This window comes from Lithobates pipiens, unplaced genomic scaffold (assembly GCF_037356315.1).
Source record: "Lithobates pipiens isolate NorthernLeopardFrog02 unplaced genomic scaffold, aLitPip1_a1.2 Scaffold_22, whole genome shotgun sequence".
Lineage (NCBI taxonomy): Eukaryota > Metazoa > Chordata > Amphibia > Anura > Ranidae > Lithobates > Lithobates pipiens.
Window position 1 is genome coordinate 197,408,492 of NW_027507784.1, and position 25,669 is coordinate 197,434,160.

Below are 25,669 nucleotides of genomic sequence, written 5' to 3' on the forward strand. Positions count from 1 at the left end.
GACACAGACATGACCCAATCTTCACCCTTCACGGTGGGCTCCAAAACCTTCAGGAACAGGGGAACCTCAGGTTACCCACAATCTTGGACCTGCCTTACTACCAGAAAGTACTGCATCCCAGGGTCCAGCTCTCTAAAAAGAGAAGCATTTGCAAGAAAAACCTTGTTTCTGCAGACACGAGGCCCAGGTACCATTCCTTTAGCCCATGAAAGGACATCAGAACGGATCCGGTCAGCATGGCTAGCCCCAGCAGGGAATCTTCCAGTGGAGCTCAGCAAAGCACATCTTTACTCGTGAACAACACCTTAGACCAGTGATGGCGAACCTTGGCACTCAAGATGTTTTGGAACTACATTTCCCATGATGCTCAGCTACACTGCAGAGTGCATGAGCATCATGGGAAATGTAGTTCCAAAACATCTGGGGTGCCAAGGTTCGCCATCACTGCCTTAGACACTATTGAAAAAAAACTGAGGACTCCCAGTAGTGGGAGGGGTTATATAGGGAGTACACTTCTTAGCTTAGGGTGTGCCAGTGTCCATCACCTATCAGTGGCCCTATAACCCACATAGTAAGTACTATGGCTCTGTGTCCCCTGATTTAGGAAAAGAAAAAACAGATCTGGTAACATGTTACCAAGCAGGTATTATCTTTGCTCCATTTTCCTTGAGAACACTTGTTGACAGCAAAACATGTCAAGCGGGTCCTAGTGCTAGTACTCATTATCCTGTAAGTGTTTGACTGTGCTTTACTGAAATAAACCTGTGTGGCAGTTTTACACTATGTTGGCTTCTTTGAGGCTATATGCATGGTTCTGTGATCCAATAATCCCAGAGTGTTTGGTTAATTGTAATGGCAGAGGACCGCATTGGCTCACAGGAGAGGCTCTTAAATGCCACACATCGAGAGCTTCTCTCCCCCTGGTGTTTATGAGTATGGATACCGATGACCTGTACTGATGTATGACTGGCTGAACCCGGAACAGTGGATAAGAAAACATTAGCCAGTATCACATCTAGCAGTATATGGTCTACACTAGCAGCCATTGGAGGAGTGGATCAGAGAGATAGCATCCTGCTTTGAGTACACAGTGGTATATGGCCCTCAGTGGCCGTTTATAGAGGTGAGAGGCTGCGGGAAATAAGGGGCACACCCCGGATCACCTGTGAGCACAAGCATCGGTGGTTTGCACTGTTTTTGAAGTGGATTGCACTATAAGTTGAATTTTGGGACTGCATATATATCATCAATCAACTATTTGATGTTCACATTATTGATTTGTGAATTATTGATTTGTGAATTATTGATTTAATTCAAAGAATTAGTGTGATACACGGACACCTTTTGATATTATTGAATATTTTTTTTTAGCATACTACACTTTATTGGTATTTATTTGCACAATACTTATTGTGTGTGTGCACATTTATTTCAGCTGCTTTGCACTTTATATCACTATTTGCACTTTATTATACAAGTTATGAATTATTAATTTATAATTGATTTTTATTTATATTGTATTTAGGATTAATAGAAGGTATCGCCATAACATTATCTTCCTTTAAGTATGTTCTACCAGAAAAGAAACGCTTCCATGGCATTTATGGAGCATTCTTGAAGTGTTTTCAGTGCTTTGTATAGACAACGAAAACACGTCAAACACATCATAAATGCCCTAGGAGCGTTAATGAGCATTGCTTGGTTCTTCATAAGCAACACAGATGCGATGCAGGTAGTAGGAAAAGTTATCTTAGACTGGCCTACATTTTGTTTTTCTTGCCAGTGCTCAATGTTCCTGTTAGTGGTATAACCAGAAGGTTCAATGTCTTCTGGTGCCCCTCAATGTAAAGAGAATGAAAGATTAGTCTGGCTATTTTGTTTCCTACTACAAGGATAGCATAAGGAGCAACACTAAAAAATACAGCACAGTTTTAAATACTGCACCCACAAAAGTCAATCTACAATTCACCCCATTTAGGCACCTGTCTATATTGCTTACCACTCTAAAAATAAAGACACAAAAGCATGTAACAAAACACTTTACTATAAAACATGGAAGAACTCAAAGAAATACTGTCACAAAAACAAAATAATTAAGGGTAAAAATATTTTTAGAATTAAGTAAATGTATTAAATTAATTGTAGACATACATCCAATACACACAGATATTTATAAAACCCATTTATTCCAATTGTCTTCCGAGGGAAAGATTCCACCAAGTCTCAGGGTGCAGTCAATAGTAGGTTCATAAAACACTATTACATTCTCAGACAGTCTGGAGGTATTGGATATTTGAGGAATTTTACACTGGGAGCACAGAGTAGCTTTGAAACATTTTTCCATGTAACACTTCTTTATACAACCAATTTGTTCCAGAACCTGAAAAAAACAGTAGGAAATAACACTATATATAGGTATAACATTTTAAAAACGGTTACGAGAATATAGATGGCAACGTAGTAATAGATGTATATCTAAACCCAAACAAATTAGCACAAATCAGCAATTCAGTAAATATTGTTATTAAACTACTGTTTACCATCTTTGCATTACACAGGACACTGCCTCCTTTAAGCTGAACTCTGGGGGGGGGCACCCCCTACACTGCAAGAATTAAAAGCTAATTTTTGTCTAGGGTACCTTTGGTTTTGCTTACCTTATTCCTCTCCCTGATAGCTTTCTGTCTCAGTGTGTGGCCAGTCCCCTGAAGTCTCTAAAGCTCTTCATTCACTGGTTTCACACTGACGTCATGTACAATGCAGGACCAGCGGTCCTGCACTTTTGCCTTTGATAATGGGCTGTTGCAATATGGGAATAGGAATAGATTTATAATCTCATGAAAAAAAAAATCATTGCTAAAATAAATCGTTTGGGGACAGGGTATTCTTAAAGCCTCGTACACGTGATTATCAGACAAATTATTATTATTATTTTTTTTGTACGCTAGTCTTATATCGAAAATGAAGAGGTTACTGAAGTTAAGAAAATTCTCGTATGGTGAATACAACTTTGGAAGCGATGCAATGTAGTGTTATGTATTGTTTCGTTTTCTGAGCATGTGTGGTCTTCTTCATCTTTTGATTTTATTCAGACGAATACTTTACTGATTAAACAAAAATTGTAAGTTCTAGGATCATCCACAAAATTTTTTTGTGTTTGCCCCTTCGGATAATTTCACATGAACTGTCGTGATCGGCTCTTGAAGGTTGTGTACCAACGATCAGATTATCGTATGATCGATTCAAAAGCAGTATTTTTCATCAGATTTTCTGATCGTGTGCACTAAGCATTAGCCTGGTAGAAGGGGAGGTTTAGTTTTGATAGTTTTCTAGCCAAATACCCAAACAGTACAGTCCAGCACTATGCTCCAAAACATTTTGATGCAAAAAAAAAAAAAATCTAATTGTTCACTATTTGGAGAAACTTTGATACATTTCCAAGAGAACATTACAAATGTCCCAACCTGTTTTTTGCACTTCTGTAGATTTATATAAAATTGGAATTCATATTTTGTGTCATATTTCTTACCTATTTTGAAAAAGAAAAAACAAAAAAAAAAACACACATACTTGTTGGAACACTGCTTTCTATTTATAACAATTATTAACATTAACCATAACCCTTCCCTATCCCAACAGCAAAGATAGTAATCCAGTCTGAACTTCTTTAGTTTGTTGTTTTCCTCCCATTTTCCACGGATGTACACTTTGCTTTTAGCATATTATTTCTACAGATTTATAATAAAATATGTTTAACGGAATTTGCCAAGTTTGGCTTTTTTAATGTTTTTAGTTGGATGTACCTTTAAGCTTATAGAAATTCAACACATTCATAGACTATAGAATTAGAAAGTAGGAACAAAAAATAGCTTGGAAAGTTTTACATTTAGTAAGGCATATATACCGTATATAAAGTATGTGTGGTGGAATGTGATGTTCAGACATTCTTTTGCATGGGAATCTTCAGCTGGCAATACATGGCCAGTTAAAAATTCTCTCAGTGGGTGGCCATGTTGGCCTGCTTGACATCCCTTTATTGAAACATCAAAGTTGCTGGGCACAAAAGGTTGGCCAGACAGTGCCTGCATAGTCAGATGCTGGCACAATTTGGGTATTATACATGTAAAACAAAATACAGTAGTCAGCAGGAGATCCGTCCATTCACACAGTGTAGCTTGGATGGAGAAGTCTATAGTTGTATGGCCAAATTCTGGATTTATGACCGATTCACAGACAGTGAATGTTACATTTACCGATTTATTCATTTGCTCTAACCATCAAAATAAAAAGAAAACTTGAAACTTATCGCTTTACAAAAAAAAAAATTATATATATAGATATAAGTATTATGTGACAATCTACTAACGTATTGGTTATGTGCGGTTGAAAAGAGGATGGGCTTTAATGGTCATATGCGTCAAGGTTTTTGCACTCACAGTGGTCTGTACTAATGGTTAAGAGACAGCAGGAGCAGCTTCTGATCATGTGACCACTCTGACAGCTGATCGTAGTGCTCATATAATTAGACAGATTATAAGTTGAAACAATCAGCGCCACAAGTAAAAAATTGTGATGTTTAAATAAGATACGGTAACCTAATAATAAACATGCACAGCTGCTAAACATTCCAAGTGGTACACCACACTAATTTCAAAATGTATAGTAAATAAATAAATGTAGCGCTAGGTGTAAAAATATATATAAATATAAAGTGCAAATCTCTAAAATAAATAAATCCTACGTATAAATGAATAGTCCATAAAACAAAAAATTAAGAAATAAAACATGAAAAACTCTTCTTGTGATCAGTGTATCCACACAATTCCACCACAGTGATTGTTCCTCCTCAAAAGGAGTGCAGACCACCACCAGCAAAAATGCGCGCTCACCTCCCAGATTAATTCCTCAGTAGATCTGAGGAAGGCCTGTGATTGGCCGATACGCATCTAGAAGGGAAGTGCCGATAGTGACGTCCAGCCAGGCACTGTACATGTGGCCACAACAGTGCTACTCTGGAGGTTTATATGGGATTTGAACAGTTTTTATCTTGTAAGTGCATCTTATCTGTTTGGGGGCTTTGAATAAATTTGTACACGGAGAACACTATGGGCTCTATACTTATTTACATGTCCTGAACTCATGGAATCTTTAGCCAAGCTGGGAGGCGATTTGTTTCTTTGGATGTTAATGAGCAGAGTTACCAATAAGAAAAGAGCCATCTGGATGAACCACCACTGACTGGGAAGAGGAAGTGAGAGCAAAGAGCCCATGGGGAGATACGCATATGAGTTTTGACTCATCTGGGAGGTGAGCATGCATTTTTACTGGTGGTGGTGTGCACTCCTTTTGAGGATGAACAATCACTAAGGTGGAATTGTGTGGATACACTGAGCACAAGAAGAGTTTTTCATGTTTTATTTCTTAATTTTTTCATTTTACGGACTATTCATTTATATGTAGGATTTCTTTATTTTAGAGATTTGCACTTTATATTTATATATTTATTATATATAATTAGACAGACCTTCCAGCCCACCGGGCGTAATAATAAGATTTTTGTACTCACCGTCAAATCCTTTTCTCTGAAGTTCATTGACTGACACAACACCTTTAATCTTGACCTTGGGGTTATATCGCCACCTTCAGGAGAGGACTAGGCAGAAGATGTAAAAATAGCAAAACTGCACAGTACCACCCAGGAGGCGGTCCTACCGGCTATAACCCCTCACTCTGCTTCCAGCAGCTCAGTTTGTCAAAAAGCAGTACAAACATATATAGGAGAGGTGGGTCCTGTGTCTGCCAATGAACATCAGAGAAAAGCATTTTATGGCTAGTACAAAAATCCTATTTTCTCTTTCGTTCATTGACGGACACAGCACCTTTAAGCTTGAACTTAGGGGCATCCCCAAGCAGTGTCAAAAAAACGAGGGGTGGGAACAGCAAGAAAAACTCCACTCATAACAAAAAGGAACCCCTCAACAGAGGAGTTGGAACCTTAAACGGCCGCCTGCAAAACCTTGCGGCCGAAGCATGCATCCGAAGATGCGCTCACATCAGCCTTGTAAAATTTAGTGAAAGTGTGAACGGACGACCAGGTCACCACCTTACAAACCTGGGAAACGGATGCTTGATGTCGGAAAGACCAGGAGGCAATTTCCCTGGTAGAATGTGCCATGCCCACCCCCTTATGGCATAAGCCTGAACCACAATTAATCTGATCCACCAAGAAATAGTTGCCGACGAGACTGCCAGGCCCTTCTTCGGACCAGACACCTAAACAAAGGAGTCCGACCTCCGGAAAGGAGCTGTAGCAGACAAATACACCCGCAGAGCCTGGACCATGTCCAGAGAATGCAAAGCAACCTCTTTGGGATGTGACGGCCGAGGACATAAGGATGGAAGCACAATGTCCTCATTTAGATGAAAGGCCGAAAAAAAGCTTTGAAGAAACAAAGGCTGTGGATGCAGCACCGCCTTATCCTTGTGGAGGATCAAGTAGGGAGACTTGCAAGACAAGGCCGCCAACTCAGAAACCCTCCTGTCAGATGTAATAGCCACTAGAAAGACTACTTTCTGAGTGTGTGTCAATAAGGGAATCTCCCTAATGTTTTCAAACGACCGATAAGGCCCCCATGGAGCCACCAATGTGTTTGACGCGTCCGACCAGGGGTCTCTTGCCCTGGCCACAAACCTTTGTACCTTCCGATTGAGCCGAGAGACCAAGAGATCCAAATCTGGTGTGCTCCACCTTAGGCAAATGAGCCTAAATACTTCCGGATGCAGCGACCATTCCCCCTGGTCCAGCATCTGACGACTTTGGTAGTCTGCCTGCCAGTTTCCTACGCCCTGAATGTATATGGCCGACAGAGCTGGCACATGCCGCTCTGCCCACTGCAGGATGTGAGCGACCTCCAGCGCTGCAGCCGAGTGCCTTATCCCTCCTTGATGGTTGACAGACGCCACCACCGTGGCATTGTCCCACAGGATCCTGACCGGACGCCCCTGCAGCCTCTGTGACCATGTGGAGAGGCACCGACTGATCGCCCGAAGTGCCAGCACACTGATCGGCAGTCAGGATTCTTCCTGCTGCCAGCGACCCTGGGCTGACTGTACGCCCCAAACTTCTCCCGCAGCTGGTCAGGCTGGCGTCCGTTGTGATCACTGTCCAATGGATAGGAAGGAACGACTTCCTGGACCGAAGGGTCGGAGACCTCAGCCACCAGAGAAAAAGACAGATCAAACTTATTGGTAATGTAAGAAAAACTGATTTTTATGTCTTTGACCATGATATATTCTGCATATTTGAATAATGCAATCAGTAATTAAATCAACGTAGTAATGTTATATGTTTTTTTTTTATTAGTGGGCTCTGTATAAGGTCTATAAATCCTCTGAAGAAGGGCAGGATTTGCCTGAAACGATCGTTGGGTTGGACGTGTGTTTGAGCCGTTTTATGTATTATATTATGTTGTTTATATATTTTTTCTAAATGCTCTATATGTATAAAGAAACTTTTGCACTCAATAAAACATGGTATTAATATTTGTTATCAGCATTTTCAGTCACTCAAAGGTCCAGTTTTACTGGGGGATTCTCTCCTTTTTTGTACAATTTATCTGGTATGTGGTGACTGATAACATTTTCTGCGATTGTTGGGATTTTCTTCTCCTTCAGCCACCAGAGAAGGGAATCTCTAACTAGCTGGCTCACGCAAATTTGACAATCCAGGGATGTTGGAGACTTGTCCTATCTGGACAGGATCTCTTTCTACAAGACTCAAGTGTGGAATTGAGCATACGGTACCGCCTCAAAAGTGGCTACCATGAGACCCAGAACTTGCATGCAAAAACGCAGCGACGACCACCTGCAGGACACCAACAACGTCACCGCAGCTTGAAGAGTCTGCAGCTTGTCTGAAGGAAGAAAGACTCTCGCCTCCAAGGACTCCAGAATCAAGCCCAGGTACTCCAGGCGTTGAGTCGGCACCAACATCGACTTCTGGAGGTTCAACACCCAACCAAACTGCCACATCCTCCCTTAATTCTGAGGCAGAAGCTGCTCTCAGAAGGAGTTCATCCAGGTAACCCACGATTGCGATTACTTGTCTCAGCAATGCCAAAATTGGGGCTAGCACCTTGGTGAAGACCCTTGGCGCCGTCGCTAGGCCAAAAGGGAGAGCTACAAATTGATAGTGCTCCTCCCCAACTGCAAATTGTATGCGTCCTTGATGTCCAAAGATGCCAAGAAATCCCCCTGGTGGAGTGCAGCGACCACGGAGCAAACCGATTTCATCCTGAACCTTTGTGCTTTCACAAAGTCGTTGAGGGCCTTGAGATCCAGGGCCGGATGGACCCCTTCCTTCTTTGGGACTACAAACAGATTGGAGTAGAATCCCTGAAACCTTTCCGACATCAGCACAGGTACCATCACCCTGCGCAGCAGCAGGTCCTGCAGTGCCCCAAACAGGGCCTCCTGGGGAGCTGAAAGAAGATGAAGGTTGGGAGGGAAAAAATCTGTTTGGCGGACAAGAAAAACTAGCCTGATGAAACCAGTTCGCAGACCCACTGGTCGGAAAGATGGGAGGTCCACCGGGCTGCAAACTCCCGAAGGCGACCCCCCCCCCCCGTCCCACCCCCCGAGTGTTGGGCAGGGGCAAACCTTCATGCAGCAACAGATTTGCTCACAGGCTTGTGAAACCAAGGATGCATTTGTCCCAAAAGGCACTTTGTCAGACTGGGAATGCTTACCTGCTGACCTGGGCAGACGAAAAATATGCTTGTGAGCGGAAAAGGAGGGCCCCTGCCTACCGCGTGGCTCCTTACCCTTTCTAGACTGTGGGAGCAAAGTATTCTTTCCCCACGTAACATTCTCAATAATGTCATCCAGCGAGGCTCCAAATAGCCTCTCCCCCTGGAAGGGAAAATCCGCCTGCGCTTTCTTAGAAGCCTGGTCCACAGACCAGCATTTAAGCCAAATCAGGCAATGCAGCACCACAACTGATACTGAGGCTCTAGAAAGCAAAGGGGCCATATCTAGGGCCACGTCACAGACATATTCACCAACTGGTCTGCCAGTTCCACACAGACCGGGGAAACCTGTTGCTTCTCCAACTCGCGGTGCAATAAGTTAGCCCATTCAGTAAGCGTCTGTGACTCCATGGCCGTGGCTAACACTGGCCGTAATGCTGACCCCACGACCATAAACATGGACCGGGCAACCACCTCTGCCCTTCTGTCGGCCGTGTCCTTGAAGGTAGGAGTACCTTCCCTGGAATCGTGGTTACCTTATTTAACCTGGAATCCAGGGGGGGGGGGGGGGGGGTGTGGGCCAACGACCGGCAGAAATGTCATATTTTTCAGGAAACTCTCCACAAAGGGATAACACACCACCATCCGTTTCGGGACTGAAAAGGCCCGCTGCAGGCTTCCCCACTCCTTGTAAATAAACTTATCAAAATAAGTTAGGTAGGGAAACACCTTAGCAATGCAGGCTGGCTTGTGGGACCCAAAAGGGGCCGACACCTCTGCAGATGCCCCCTGCCGTATCCTTTATCTTTAGGGTATCCTGCACCGCTGTGATAATGGCTCCTACTAGCACTTTTTTCTGCGCCGACCTGGACACGGAGACATCCTCACTGTCTGACCAATCCTGGTCCGCATCCTCTGACACATCAGAACGGGCCACCTGTCACAGCGGGGCCCGATTCCGAATCAGAGCTTTCCCCAGGAGACGGTGGGGGGAGGGGGAGTTTTTTTACCCCCCCCTTACACTGCTTCCACCCTGGCAACAAAAGACTCCAGGACAGCAGACAAATCACCCATAGGCACCGCAGGTACAGGGGAACCGTTTGTAATAACAGTGATGTCTGGGGAACTGACGCTTCTGACACCATGCTGACCCACTCTTGCCTGTCACCACTTAGGGACCTAAGGCAAGACACAACAAAAGTCCACACTCCTAGCTGCCACAGACTGAGGGGCCCCCCGCAGGACTCACCACCCTGACCCAGGTACTGCATTGTGCTGCTGCCATCTGCGCTCCCCTGTGCCAGCCACGAGGTGTTCTGTGTCAGTTTTGCGCTATTCCAGACTGAAACAGCCACCCAACGCTAGAGTGAAACAAAACTGAGGCTACTATAAAATGACCACCGGCTGCCTCAGCAACAAAACTAGTGAGATCGCCAGGAAAATGGCCACAGGACTTCCAGAAAATGGCCACCATTAAGGAAAATGGCTGCTGTTCGCGTGGTGGCCAAACCCCACATGGCAACACACACATATGTAGAAAATGGCCTAAAAACAGGGAGAAAACGAGCGGACCACCAACCGCCCACCGCAGCCCCCTGCCAAGACTCAGAGAACCCCCAGCCAGGTACGTGCACCGCACCCCCAATGCCCAGTCACACATCGGCCCAAAGAATGGGGAGGAGGGGAAAGGACAGGGAGAGAAGAAAATGAGAGCAAGAGTGAGAGACCCCCTAATCGACCTCCCAGGAAATGCCCAGCTGCTCCATCTCACCAAGACAGGTGGAACCATAATTTCCCCTCCTGCAGGGACTGCTGGACACATTCCACGGACAGACCCATCACCTGAGCAGTACGGTGTGGCAGTCGGCCACGGCACACTGTGACACGGACAGCAGTAGCCCGGTCATATGTGTGCTCCGGAGCATATAGCTCACTGGCCACCCCTGGACCAGACGGGGCATGTCTTGGCTGATCCAGCGCATAGCTAAGGTCTGCACAGACTCAATGGCCAGGCTGGGGAGACTACCAGGATCTATATTATCCAGCCTGTCACCCAGCCCGGCTGTTGGTTGTAGATCACAGGAATCAAAAGCAGAAAAAATCCAGAGGACCAATGGTCCCCACAGGGAGCCAGGTCCTTCTCCTACACTAGGCAGAAATAAACTGAGATGCTGGAAGCAGAGTGAGGGGTTATAGCCAGTAGGACTGCCCCCTGGGCGGTACTATGCAGTTTTGCTGTTTTTACATGTTCTGCCTAGTCCTCTCCTGAAGGTGGCGATATAACCCTAAGGTCAAGATTAAAGATGAACAAAGAGAAAGCCCATTTAAAAGGGGGCACATGTGTGGCAATACCTAAAATGTAAGTTTTAGCTCCAACTGTCTGAAGCCCTCTTGCGCTACGGGCACCCACGCTATTGGACTGGCTCTAACCATAACAGACAGCGGACACCCCACAGATCCTCCCGATGTCCACAGGGAACACCACCTCAGAAGCCAATTTTGGGGCAGATGAGCCGCTAGTCACAGATCCCAAGATGCCGGCTGCTCCACCACTGTTAGCTCCGTCTCACTTCACCGGCTCCTCCGCATTCCTTAGGCTCACATGTGAGTACACCTTCCCAGGGTCCTGTGTCCCCTGCATCCACAGAATCCCTAATTGACAATACTTTGAGCTGGGTCTCTCTCCTATTGAGGCAGGCCCTCCACAGTTACAGCAGCTACCACAGCCCAAGGATTTGGGCCTAGCACAGCCAGAGACTGTAGCAGACTTATTTGTTAGATTTGCTGACCTACTTGACCATGGTTTGCACAACACTTCTAATAAGATTACTACTGACATTAAAGCGGACCTCAAGACCTTAGGATCCCACATAGAAGTCATGGAAAATAAACTAGATTCCACAATCTCCAGAACAAAAATACAGATTGCATCCAAGTTCTACAGGATCAACTAGATACAGCTATAGCTAAAATAGACAACCTCGAAAACAGAAATAGGAGATACAACTTCAGGGTTTGGGGGCTCCCGGAAACCTATAAAGATATTCCTGAATCCTGATACAATACACATGCTTTCATTAAGGAACTGATACCCGATATCCCACAACACAGACTAGTGCTAGACCAGGCTCATAGGGCCCTCAAGCCCCCATGCTCGGATGGGCTCCCGACAGCCCCCATGCTCGGATGGGCTCCCAACAAAACCACATTCTATGCCGTGAAAGGAGGAGTGATGCGTAGATCTTGCATCATGCTTTCCAAACTCTTTCCACGGCCAGAAACGTAGAGCCCTCAAACCTCTGCTCCAGATTTTAAAAGAAAGATAAATCATTGGTGGCTTTTCCCGTTTCAACTCAAACTCCTCTTCAAAAGGCAAAGCCTATACATTTGCTATATTTTTGGAGGGAGAAAGACTTTTTCTGCATCTAGGCCTCATCTGACATGCCCAACATCATCCTCCCGCTGGCACCATTTCCATCTCCTCAAAAAGGCAACTTCCTTCCAGTCCACTGACACGGGTCTGGGAAAACACCAAATCCAAAAAGTCCAAGGAAGCCCTCCCCCCGAAGGGTTTAGGATTGTTGACCCTCATCTCCTTGCTGACTGCTGGGAAGACTTTGTCCCCCTGCTGGAACTCATCGAGTTGAGTTTGCTTCTCATATGGCTCAGTTGAGGCTGGTTTAAGTGGTTCTTTGCCTTAGAAAATGGCTTGGTTGGTTGTCTCCTATATAGGATGTTATAGCATACAGCCACTTTTGGCGAGATAGAGGGGAGGGGTAAATTTTTATACCTATTTTTTCTATTGCTCTATCTCCGCCCTCTAGATTTAAATGGTTTGTTTTTATCCCCCCCTTTTTTTTCTTCTGCAAAGAATATTGTTTACCTTGTTGGTTCTTTTCTACAGGATTCCGGGTTTAGAGTTCACTCCCTCCCTCACAGCTCCTCTCCATAAGTACCCAGGATCTAGGTGTCCATGTATATTACGCAATTATTCCTCAGTTTTTTGATATTGGGGAACTTTACGCCACAATTAGGTTTTTATTATGAGATGCTTCAGGGCTGGACTGGTGCTCATGCCACTCCTTTTGTCTTGACGAACAGGTATTTTACCCTTCTCTCGACAGGAATGCTCCCTTCCTAACAGAAGTGACAAAATTGGTTTCCACGTAAGGATAGGAGACCCACTCTACGGCAGACTTTGTCTTAAGTTTCTTTTTACTGTTCTCTCTCTTCCCTTTTCCTTTGACTCTAACTCTTGTTCTCTTGCAGTGACTGACTCAAAGAGAACCTCAGGGTGTTTAACGCAGGATCAGGGGAATGTCTCATTCATGGTCTTTGCCCTTGGGCCTTCGAGGACTCGGTACTAAATGCCAATCTGTTGATTGTTTGGCTTACCCTTCTGCTCCATGGCCGACACCCCACCAGCTTGACACCCTTCGAGGGCGGTCACTTACAATGTCCAAGGTCTAATATGCCTGGTCAAAACTTGAAAAGTTCTACAACACCTGCACACTCATAAAAAAATTATTTTTAAATACATCTTACCTGTAAAATCCTTTTCTTTGAATACATCACGGGACACAGAGCAGTTATTCATGACTATCTGGGTTATACGCTACCTCTAGGTGATTGGACATTGGCAACCAATAGCAAGAAGGTTCCTCCCATACGGGAATTACCTCAGTTTTGTAGCAAGCAATGAAAAGTCCCAGGAAAGAGGGGAGGGATCTCTGTGTCCTGTGATGTATTCAAAGAAAATGATTTTATTTTAAGCTGTATTTAAAAATCCGTTTTTCTTTAGCATACATCACGGGACACAGAGCAGTTATTCGTGACTATCTGGGATGTCCTAAAGCAATGCACCTGAGGGGAGGGATACCCAGCTTAGACAAGTCCCAACTGTCCTTTGGCCCTATAAGGCTGCCTGCAACACGCTCTGACCAAAAAGACTGTCTCCTCTCAAGACCTGACATCCACCTGCTAAAATCTGATGAATGTGTGAACTGAAGACCAAGCGGCTGCCCTGCAAACCTGAGCCACAGACAACTGTCAATGCACTGCCCATGAAGCACTAACCCCTCTAGTGGAATGTGCTTTCAGGTCTCTCGGTGGAACCCTGTGCCTCAATTCATATGCCTGAACGATAGTTGAAGTCGTAGCTGCCTGTCCTTTCTTAGGACCCTCAGGAAGAATAAATAGAGAGTAGACTTTAATAGCTCTCACTACATCCATCGAGTGGAGTAACTTTCTTCCTTAGACCCGGGATTTGGAAAAAAGGAGGGCAAAATGATATCCTGATGAAAATTGGAAACTACCTTTGGCAAAAACTCTCTACAAGGGCGCAAGACTGCCCTGTCCTGGTGCAGAATCAAGTAAGATTCTCTGCATGAAAGGCTCGCCCCGACACACTTCTGGCCGAAGTTATGGCCACCAAGACCAATTTCCTAGTCAATAGGACAAAAGGTATCTGCTTAATAGGCTCAAAGGGTAGATACTGAAGGGCTTATAGAACCAAATTCAAGTCCCAGGGGTATAAGGGGGGCTTAACCGGTGGTCTTAGGCGCGTCACTCCCTTAACAAAAGTACGCACCAAGGAATGGGCTGCAATTGGTCTTTGGAAAAAAAAAAAAACAGATAAGGCTGAAATCTGACCTTTAATTGTGCCCAAGGCCAATCTTAAGCATACTCCTGCCTGAAGGAAAGCAAGTATCTTTCCAATTGTATACTTACGAGGGTTCCAACCTTTCCCTTCACACCAGGAAATGTATGCTTTCCAAACCCGATAGTAAATTGCCCTGGAAACCGGTTTCCTAGCATTTATCAAAGTGGACAAGGCTGCACCCCTAGCCCAGTGGTCCTTTAATACCCTGGCCTCAATAGCCAGGCCGTCAAATTCAGCGACCATAAAACAGGATGGAATATTGGTCCTTGGGACAATAGATTCGGGCGTAACGGAAGGTGCAACGGGTCCCCTACTGCCAATTTCACAATTTCCGTGTACCAGGACCTCCTGGGCCCAATAGCCTCATACAAAGGCAAACAGATGGTCTTTCTTCTTTTTTCACCCTCCGGACGAGCTCCACTATGGAGTTGATCCTTACAGGAGGTAGAAACACTTTTTCTTGGACAGTGTCCAAGTTTAGGCCCAAGTACATCAATACTTGAGTGGGGTGAAGGTTTGATTTGTTTAAATTCATAATCCAGCCTAGGTGTTGCAAAATTTGTATGGTCTTTAAGATGTTTTGGACCAGGACGGGACGCGATTGATCCTTCAAAATAAGATCGTCCAGATATCCTACCACAGCAATTCCCTGGGATCTTAGGACCGCCAATACAGGGGCCAGAATTTTTGTGAAGGCCAGAGGGGCCGTGGCCAAACCGAACGGCAATGCGACGAATTGAAAACGTCGCCCTTCTACCGCAAAACGCAGAAAACGTTGATGCTGCATGCAGATGGGCACATGAAGGTATGCATCCCTTATATCTATGGATGCCAAGTAATCCCCTTTCTTTAGGGATGTTACCACTGAGCGAGTTGATTCCATGCAGAAACTCTGGACACTTAGAACAGATTGAGAGATTTGTGGTCCAAAATAGGCCTTACCGCCCCATTCGGTTTCGGTACGGTGAACAGGTTTGAGTAAAACCCTTTGAACCTTTCCCCGTGCGGGACCTCGATGATTACTCCCTGCTTCTACAGATGCTCTAAGGCTAGGAGCAGACATTTCCTTTTCTCTGGTTCCGCCAGAACCCTTGAGCTCAGAAACAGAGTAGGAGGAAACTCCCGGAACTCTATCTTGTAACCTGACGTTATGATGGAAATGACCCACTTGTCCTGAACCTGTTTTTCCCAAGCATCCAAAAACAGCCGAAGTCTTCCCCTCACCCGTAAGAGAGGGGGCGCCCCTTCACAGGGTAGACTTGGAACTGGGCTTGTTTGACCTTGGAGTCCAGGGTCTTTTCTGAACCTGCGTTTTATTAAAAGCGGACTGATGAGGCTGTCGATACCGATTGGGAGAAGAACTAGGTCCTGGAGCACGGAGAATCTTAAAGGAGGGTCGCTTATTCTTCCTATTAACAGGGAGCAAAGCGCTTTTCCCACCTGAGATCTTTTGGATATACCTATCCAGATCTTCGCCAAACAGGCATTCACCATGAAAGGGAAAAGCTGCCAGAAGCTTTTTGCATGGTGTTTCGGCCGAACAGTTTTTTTAGCCACAAGACCCTGCGCATATGCACAGACAGAAGTGCACAGCAAGACATCTCTTGCATCGCATCTTTTAATGCGTCTACTGCAAAGCACAAGGTGCAAGGGAGCTCCGATAATTCCTCGGTAGCTTCTCCTTGACAAGGAAGGTTCCTGACCAATTTCTTAACACGATCTTTTAAGGACTGGCAGATGCCAACAGCCGCCATCACTGGCTGAACAGCTGAACCAGCTACTGTAAAGGAGGCCTTTAGCAAGGTTTCTAGCTTTTTATCGGCCGGATCCTTAAATACCTGGGCGTTATCCACCGGGCAGGTAACATTTTTATTTACTGAAGAAATGGCGGCATCCACCAGAGGTGTACCCCACTTCTTCTTGAATTTCTCCTCCATAGGATATAAGGGGGGAAACCTTTTTGGAGGTAAATATATCCTGTCAGGATGATCCCAATCGGCATAGATCACCTGTTCTAACAACGGATGCACAGGAAATGCCTGGGAACCCTGTTGAGGTCGAAGGGAACCCAAAGTAGAACAGGAGGGTCCAGTTTCCTTGACTGGGGGTGATTTAAACCCAGCTCGAACCATCTCTGTCAGATAATGAGCAAACAATGGGAGGCTGAGAATGGCTCGTCTGAGCTAGACTCTCCCGTAGAAGAGTCCTCAGCTTCGCCTTCTTCCTGATCCTTTGCAACCAGATCCTCCTCCCACTCTGGGTCTGGGTCCTCTGGCCCTGCCTGGTTATTAGAGTCCTGATGCCAAGATGACTTGCCATCAGGATTAGGCTCTGGAGAGAGAGATCTGTTACGTTCCAAATGGCACATTCAATCCACACGGAAGGCGTGGCATCCGAATGTATACCGCATGTGGCGACAAAATACGGCACATGCGTGCCTGAAGACCGCCGACTGTACGAGGCGAAATCACCTCAACGGCGGACGCGTATGACAACAGCATGTGCGCACGTTCATACGGCACCAGCGTCTCCGCAAGCGCCAGCGTTTCATCGTTATAAAACACACAGTATGGAGACATTCTGTAACAGCTTCAAAAAGACACAGTAACAGAGGGGAATACAGCAATCCCAGAGGGAGTACTCATCAGTCCACGCTGCAGGACCTGAAAAGCCAGGCCCAATCTTCCCCCATCATGGCGGGTAGTGCCTCTGTGGACCTTCAAGGACCGGGTCCCCCATCTTGGGGTCCAAACCCTTGGGCCTATAAAGCACCCTTTGGGTTTATCTTGGGCAAGTTAATGACCAGAATACCACTATCCAAGGGTCCATTACCTAAATAGGACACATTACAAGCAAAACCTCGTTCTTGCATCAAGGCTCAGATACCATTCCTTTAGCTTCGTGCCATTCCAACGGATCCGATTACAACGTCCTCAATGGGATGCCCAATTGACGAAATTTTGAAGAGCTTCACATTCGTGACCATCACCTGAAGACACTGGCGAAATTCCCGTATGGGAGGGGTTATATGGGAGGAACCTTCTTGCTATTGGTTGCCAGTGCCCAATCACCTAGAGGTAGCTTATAACCCAGACAGTCATGAATAACTGCTCTGTCTCCCGTGATGTATGATAAAGAAATAGACAGTGCCCTTTAGCAGGAAAACTGGAGTTAGTACTTACCGGTAACTCCTTTTCCGGTGGTCTTCCAGGACAGCCCTTGAGAGATGGAGCTCCTCCCATCGACACAGGAAACACATTGCCACAGTTCAAAAGGCGGTCCCTCAGGTCCCTGGTCAGTCATTCACCAAGAACCGAAGGATGGAACTGAAAAACATATAAACCATAACAGGTAATAACATTAGTACATCACTACAATCAAATAAAGGGTGGGATCGTGCTGTCCTGGAAGACCACCGGAAAAGGAGTTACCGGTAAGTACTAACTCCAGTTTTCCCAAGTGTTCTTCCAGGACAGCCCTTGAGAGGATCCCCAAGTACTTACCAGATTAGGGGGGGACCACGGCCTGGAGGACTTTCCTCCCAAAGGCCTGATCCTGACTAGACATTAAGTCCAGTCGGTAATGCCTTGTAAAGGTGGAAAAGCTTGACCATGTGGCTGCTTTACATACCTGCTCCGGGGTGGCACCAGCTCTTTCTGCCCAGGATGCAGACAACGCTCTTGTGGAGTGAGCTTTAACACCCTCAGGAGGATCTCTATTCAAGGCCTTATACCCCTCTGCTATAGCTAGCCTAATCCATCTAGCTATGGTTACTTTTGAAGCTTTCTGTCCCCTACACTGTCCGGAAAAAAGGACAAAAAGGGAGTCTGAGATTCTGAATGGATTTGTTATTTTAAGATATTCTAGAATACACCTCCTCACATCCAATAAATGAAAACGTTCCTCTTTCTCATTTGCTTCATTTTGACAAAATGAAGGGAGGACAATATCTTGGGACCTATGGAAGCTAGATGCTACCTTTGGTAAGAACCCAGGGTCTGTCTTTAGTATTACTCTGTCTTCTAGGATCTGTAGGAATGGTTCCCTGATGGAAAGTGCTTGGATTTCACTGACCCTACGGGCTGAAGTGATTGCCACCAGGAGAACTGTCTTAAAGGTAATAAGCCTTAGGGAGGCCTCTGAGATAGGCTCAAAGGGTGACCCCAAGAAAGCTTTTAGCACAACTGCTAAATCCCAGGATGGGACTTTTGTGATTCTGACTGGCTTACGTCTAGCGACTGCCTTACAGAATCTAGCGACAAAAGGATTTTCCTGTAAGCGTTCATCTAGGTATACACTTAAGGCAGCTATCTGTACCTTAATAGTACTTAGGGTTAAACCCTTGTTTACACCTTCCTGTAAAAACTGTAGAATATTAGCCGTATTTATGTCACGGCTATTCAGCCAGCTATTGAATTTTTTCCAGACTTTTTTGTAAATAGCTCTCGTGACTGGTTTGCGACTCTGTAGTAAGGTCGCAATTACCTCGTCTGACAGGCCCTTACTCCTTAAGATTTCCTCCTCAGTAGCCACGCTGACAGCTTCAGTGTGGCGACCTGCGGATGGTAAAGAGGTCCCTGCGACAGGAGGTCCTGTCTGTAGGGAAGTCTTAGAGGCGGACAATCTGTCAATTGTAGCAACGTTGTGAACCACGGTCTCCTGGGCCAAAAAGGTGCTACTAGAATCAAACAGGTTTTCTCCTTGAGGAATCTTGCTAGGACCCTCGGAATGAGATGAAGAGGGGGAAATGCATACGCCAGACTGAAAGTCCATGGAGTTTGCAAGGCATCTACCGCCAGGGGTTGATCTCCTGGGTTTAGCGAGAAAAAATTGGGAACCTTTGCATTTTTCTTGCTCGCAAAAAGGTCTACCTCTGGTTCTCCCCAGTGAGCTGTTATGAGATTGAATGCCTCTGGGTGTAAGGACCACTCTTGGTTCGAAATCCTCTGTCGACTCAAGAAGTCCGCCTTGTTGTTCAGCTCCCCTTTCAGGTGAACTGCAGAAATGGATTCCAGATTGGCTTCTGCCCACTGGAGAATGCGTCTGGCTACCAACATCAAACGAGGACTTCTGGTTCCTCCTTGTTTGTTTATGTATGCTACAGCCGTCGTATTGTCTGAACGGACTTGTAGATGGTGACCCTGTATTGCGGGGTGGAAAGCTAGAATAGCTCTCAGGATTGCTGTTAGTTCTTTCCAATTGGAAGAGAAACATTTCTCCTCCGGGGTCCACTTGTCCTGGACCCAGCTTGAGCCTAGGTGGGCTCCCCAGCCCCAACTGCTCGCATCCGTTGTTAGTGTTGAAGTGATAGGAAGGACCCAATGAACCCCTTTGTTTAGGTTCTCCCTGTCCTTCCACCACCAGAGGGAGCGTTTTACCCTTGAGGGGATCGATACCTCCTCCTCCAGATCTCTGCCTTTTAATTGTTCTAACAGAAAACCCTGAAGTTCTCTTTGATGGAACCTGGCCCATTGTACGGCTGGAATGGCTGCCGTCATAAGACCTAAGACCGACATTACTTCCCTCACCGTACACTTGGGGCTGCATTGAAGAAAAGATATTCTCTGCCACAGATTCAAAATCTTTTCTTCCGGCAGTATAATTTTCTGATCTACAGACTTGATCCAGTACCCCAGATACAGGATCTCCTGTGTTGGGGTTGTCTTGGATTTCTCCTGACTGACAATCCACCCTAATCGACTCAGACTGAGTTGAGTCAATTCCAGGTCCTGAGAAAGACGACTCTCTGAGTGGGCTGTTAGGAGCAGATCGTCTAGGTAGGGGATAATTGAGACTGATTGAAGCCTCAGAGGAACTAAAGCCTCTCCGAGAACCTTGGTAAAGATTTTCGGAGAGGATGATAGACCGAAGGGAAGTGCTCTGCACTGAAAGTGGTAAACCTTTGTGTCTATCTGCACTGCCATCCGAAGGAATTTCTGGCATTCCTCCCTTATTGGAATGTGCAGATAAGCATCCCTTAGGTCCAGGGTTGCCATAAATGTCTCTTTCTGCAGGAGATTCTTTATGGAATAAATGGACTCCATCCGAAATCTCTTGTAACGGATGGAGCGATTCAGTGGACGGAGGTTCATAATTAGTCTGAATCTCCCTGACGGTTTTCTTACCACAAAAATGTGCGAGTAAAAACCGTCCCCTTGTTCCTGAATAGGGACTGGTGTCAATACTTCTTGATCTACCATTTCCCCTATTAGTAAAGGTAAGGCCCTGGCCTTTTCTGAGTGACTTGGAAGCTTTGTCACCAGAAACTTGGAAGGAGGGTTGCTGTGAAATTCCAGCGCATGACCCCTTTTTATTATATTTAAGACAAACTCGTTCGAGGTTGTCTCTTCCCATTGTGGAAGAAATTTGCTTAATCTTCCTCCCACAGGAACCCTGACGTCACTGGGGTTTGGGATCCTGATTGGGGCGGCTAAACAGTATGCCCCCTTTTTCTTTCCCTTTATGTCCCGACCAATGTTTTTTGGGGGTTGAACTCTTCTCTGGTTTAGAGGGTTCCTTAAAGGGACGAAAAAATTTTCTTTGAAAATTTTTCTTTTTTGCGGGAAAGGTTTTCTTTTTGTCCGCCGTCCTTTCTAAGGCGGAGTCTAATTCAGGCCCGAAGACTAAGTCTCCTGTAAAAGGGACGCTGCACAGGCGGGTTTTAGACGCCGTGTCTCCCCCCCAGGTTTTCATCCATACTGACCTCCTTGCTGCCACTGAAAGTGCTGCAGATTTAGCCGTAAATTTTACGGAGTCCGTGGAGGCGTCAGAGATGAAACTGGTGGCCTTAAAAAGCATAGGGAAGGATTTCAAAAGCTCCCCCCTAGGAGTGCCTGCCTTTAAGTGTTCTTGTAGTTGCGATAACCAGAACTCCAGGTTTCTAGCTACACAGGAAGTGGCTAGAGCTGGTTTTAAGCCTGCCATAGAGGCATCCCAGGCCCTCTTTAAGACAATGTCTGTTCTCCTGTCCATGGGATCTTTTAGGTGGCCCATATCCTCAAAGGCCAGATCAGCTTGCTTTGAGATTTTGGACAGAGGGGCGTCTAGTTTAGGATTTTTATTCCAGACCGCCTCTGGGCTCTCATCAAAAGGGAACCTTCTCTTAAGGGATTTAGGAAAGAAAACCTTCTTGCCTGGTTCAGACCACTCCTTAAGGACAAGGTCAGAAAGCACCTTATGTATAGGAAAAACCCTTGCTTTCTTTTTCCCCAGAGCCTCATACATTTGATCATGTCTGGATAACTGAGTTTCTTCCTCCTCAATTTCCAGCGTATCATAGATAGCCCCCATTAGCTCATCTACTTCCTCGAGAGATAATCTATATTTTGAGGCTTTAGATGCTGCTTGCTCCTCTTCCTGACCCGAGTCAGTGTCAGAGGATTCGGGGCTAATCAACGTGGGGCTAGGCTCCCTGACCATACGGGGCTCCCCTGAGCTGGGTGTTGTAAGGCATGGTGAGGATGAGATTATAGTTGTTTTACTCGTGGAGGCAGCTGCAGCTGATCCCACGTCAGTGATTAACTCCCGGAGAGACTTAAAGGTCGACGCCATTTCCTCTTTAAAGGAGCCCAAAAACTTTGCTAAAGGGGAATCTGTCTCAGATTTAAGCAAGCTTGCAATGCATTGCTTGCATAGGGCTTTGTTAGAGCCAGAGGACAACCTATTCCCACAATTAGGGCACTTTTTGCGGCCTGTCTTGTCTTCCCTTGGCATCTCTTTAGCCTGAAAATAAGAAGACAAAGGATTTCTTAGCGTCAGCACCATGTCCCTCTTAGAATCACCACTAACAAACAACCTCACTGTGAGTAAACCGCCACCGTGGGGCACTACAGGGCCCAGCCTACAAACACCACCACTCCACCAGAGTAATAGCATGCCCAGCAGCCTACCTGGGTTTGGCTGGTGCCTGTCTCCGCCGGAGTATCCTGGGGAATAGCCTCCATGGTCCCCCTCTGACGCTCCGAATCCCGCCGCTAATCCGGTATAGCTGGACGCTGGTCGGGCTTCACAGGCACAGCGCTGGCTCTCCCTCTCCTCCTTGTACCCTTAGAGACCCGGAACCGGAAGTCTCGGCACACAGTGATGACGCGGTTCCGCCGGAAGTGAACGCTCGGCGTCTCCGACCCCCTGCAACGAGGAGGGAAGATGGAAGGTTCCACTCACCACTCCTGGGGGAAACCGGCGTCATTCTGCCCCTGGCCACCTCGGCACTGGAAGGAGGAGGGTAACGGGTCTGCTCCGGTTCAGCTGGACGGTACCCGAGCCAAAGAAAAAAGGTATGGACCCAAACTGCAGCCATAAACCAGGACCCGGTCCCTTAGGCTTGCAGGTTCTCAGGCAGCCCCTGAGAGGGGCCTCCAGGTTCCTGGCAACATGTTCCTCCGACGGAGGAAACACAAATGACTGACCAGGGACCTGAGGGACCGCCTTTTGAACTGTGGCAATGTGTTTCCTGTGTCGATGGGAGGAGCTCCATCTCTCAAGGGCTGTCCTGGAAGAACACTTGGGAAACACATTTTCCTAAGTGATATTGCTCCACATTTATTCACTCCAATTTTCCTACCTTTTTCATGGCCAACGCTGACAACAAAACCAAGGGAGTCACCATTCTGTTCTTCCACAAGTGTAAATTTTCTCTCAAATCGTAACCTAAAGATCCAGACGGCTGTCACGATCACTCGGGCACCCCGGTCGTATACAAGAGACTTACCCGTAGAAACCCGTCATGGAGAGCCCGTCGTTTTCCTTTGACGCGCGCTAAAGCCAACGAACGCACTCGCGTCAACACGAACGAGCGCGCACGCGGGTCACGAACGGGAGCACGTTCCCTTGCGAGGGCGCGCTGATCCGTCGTACGTCCGTTTGGCGCCCTAAGGCCTTCTTTAGTCACTGGCTCCCTTCCACCCGTGCTGTCCAGTCTACAGCGTGTCCGTGATCTTGCTATCTGAATCTGTACCCGTTACCCTGGTTCCTGATATCCGGCCTGTTCCTTGACTCCGATCCATTGCTGCCTGCCTACGACCTCTGCTTGTCTGACCACGTCTCTGCCTCATCCCTTGTACCTTGCTGACCGATTCCTGCTGACCCGGCCTGTACCCGATACTTCTGTTTCTGCTTACCCATTGGGTTCCTGGTGCCTCCTGACGACCACCTGCCCAGCAGTCCATCCACTGGTGCCTGCCTGCTACAGATCAGTCCTACCAGCTCTACCTACTCACTGTCGGTGCCCAGCTGTTCATCTGGACCAGTCTCCATCTGCCAGGCACTTGTGCCCCCTGAACTTTTGAATACCTGTCCTCATCTCCAGGGGTTCATTAGCCAGGGGGATACGAGGGGCCGATCCCTGCATTCCAGGCTCAACTACTAGGTACGTGACAGTACTGGACAGCCATGTCCGAGCCTGCGCAGGGAGCCTCCCCCATGGACGAGCTCTGCCATCATCTGGCCGGCCTTACTCAAGCAGTTAAGAGTTTGCAGGAGGGCTACGGAAGACTGGAGGAACAAGTTCAGGCACTATCTGCTTCAGCACCAGCCGCTCCAGGGGCCCATGCCTCACCTTCAGTAATCATGTTGCCACCTGAACCTAGGGTTCCAACCCCGGAACGATTCACGGGAGACCGAAACAAGTTCAGGGCCTTCCGCAACTCATGCGAACTTTATTTTGCTACCCCGGACCTTCTCTCTTGAAGCAACGAAGGTGGGATTCATCATCTCTTTGTTGACAGATGAACCTCAGGCCTGGGCATACCGTTTGTTGGAGCGGAAAGACCCATCCCTAGACTCTGTGGATACCTTCTTTCAATCAATGTCCAGACTTTACGAGGACCCCCAACTCGCTGCAACCGCAGAAGCAGCCCTACGTGCCCTGCAACAAGGTCGTAGACCTGTGGAGGACTATGTCTCAGAATTCCGGCGATGGAGCGCGGACACAGAATGGAACAACGCGGCCCTGCGTTATCAGTTCCGCTTGGGTCTCTCCGAGGCCCTGAAAGACGAGTTGGCTCGTGTGGGCATCCCCGAGACATTAGAAGCCCTGATAGACACCTCCATCCAAATCGACAGGCGCTTGAGGGAACGCCGCCAGGAACGTTCCTCCGCAGCTACTCGTCCAATCTGGATGTTACCACGGGTGCCTAGTCACCCAACTCCTCCTGCTCCACCCGCATCCACATTGGACACCCCGGAACCCATGCAGCTGGGGCTACTTCGCCCGTCTCTGACTCCAGAAGAACGCCAACGTCGCCGGGTCAACAACCTTTGTCTGTATTGCGGAGAGCCAGGGCACTTTGTTCGTTCCTGCCCAGCTAAGATGCGTAAGTGCCTCCTTGTTCCACCTGTCCCCTCACCTGTGTTGACTGATAACCCTTCTCATCTAGCTGTTCCTGTCCTTTTGCAGCTCCCAGGAAGGACTATCCAAACCCACGCGGTTATTGATTCCGGGGCTTGCAGTGGCTTCGTCGACTCGTCTTTCGCCCGAAGAAATAGGATTCCCCTCAGACCAAGAGAGAAGGGGCTCTCGGTATACCTAGCTGACGGGTCTACCTTGGGATCAGGACCAGTGACTCAGGAGACTAGCCCCCTACCCGCTGTCATCGCCGGAACTCACCGAGAACTCTTGTGCCTGGACGTCATTCAGTCTCCCCTGTTCCCAATCATCCTTGGTATGCCTTGGTTGAAGGCACACAACCCACGGATTGATTGGGTCACCGGAACCATCGAATTTCCTTCGGATTACTGCCTCCAGCATTGCTGCCGGAACCCCGACGGGGACTCCTCGGTTCTTCTCTGTTCAGAATCCGATGACGAAACCCAACAAGCGGTACCCAAGGAGTATCACGCTTTCCTAGATGTCTTCAGCAAAAAGGGGGCAGAGACCCTTCCTCCCCATAGGCCATATGACTGCCCAATAGAACTGCTCCCGGGGGCAGAAATCCCCTTTGGAAGGATCTTCCCTCTTTCTGAGTCTGAACTGAGTGCCCTGAAGTCATATCTAGATGACAGTCTAGAAAAGGGATTTATTCGGCCCTCCACCTCCCCGGCGGGCGCTGGAATTTTCTTTGTAGAAAAAAAAGACCACTCCCTACGCCCATGTGTGGACTATCGGGCCCTGAATAAAATCACCATTAAAAATCGTTACCCCCTGCCGCTGGTACCTGAACTTTTTCAAAGACTGGGGTCCGCTAAGTTCTTCTCAAAGTTGGATCTTCGGGGCGCCTATAACCTCGTACGTATCAGGAGAGGTGACGAGTGGAAAACTGCC

At 47.0% G+C, this 25,669-nt stretch overlaps 1 protein-coding gene across 1 annotated transcript in view; it reads right to left on the bottom strand.

Annotated features, from left to right (window-relative positions):
* Positions 1–2,024: 2,024 nt before the first annotated feature.
* The window catches only part of GTF3C1 (general transcription factor IIIC subunit 1), a 377,991-nt gene continuing 354,346 nt past the window's right edge, over positions 2,025–25,669 (bottom strand). Inside the window, exon 37 of the mRNA XM_077448810.1 lies at positions 2,025–2,380. Coding sequence (XP_077304936.1) covers positions 2,171–2,380 — 210 coding nt within the window. The 3' untranslated portion in view covers positions 2,025–2,170. The remainder of the gene's footprint in view (positions 2,381–25,669) is intronic.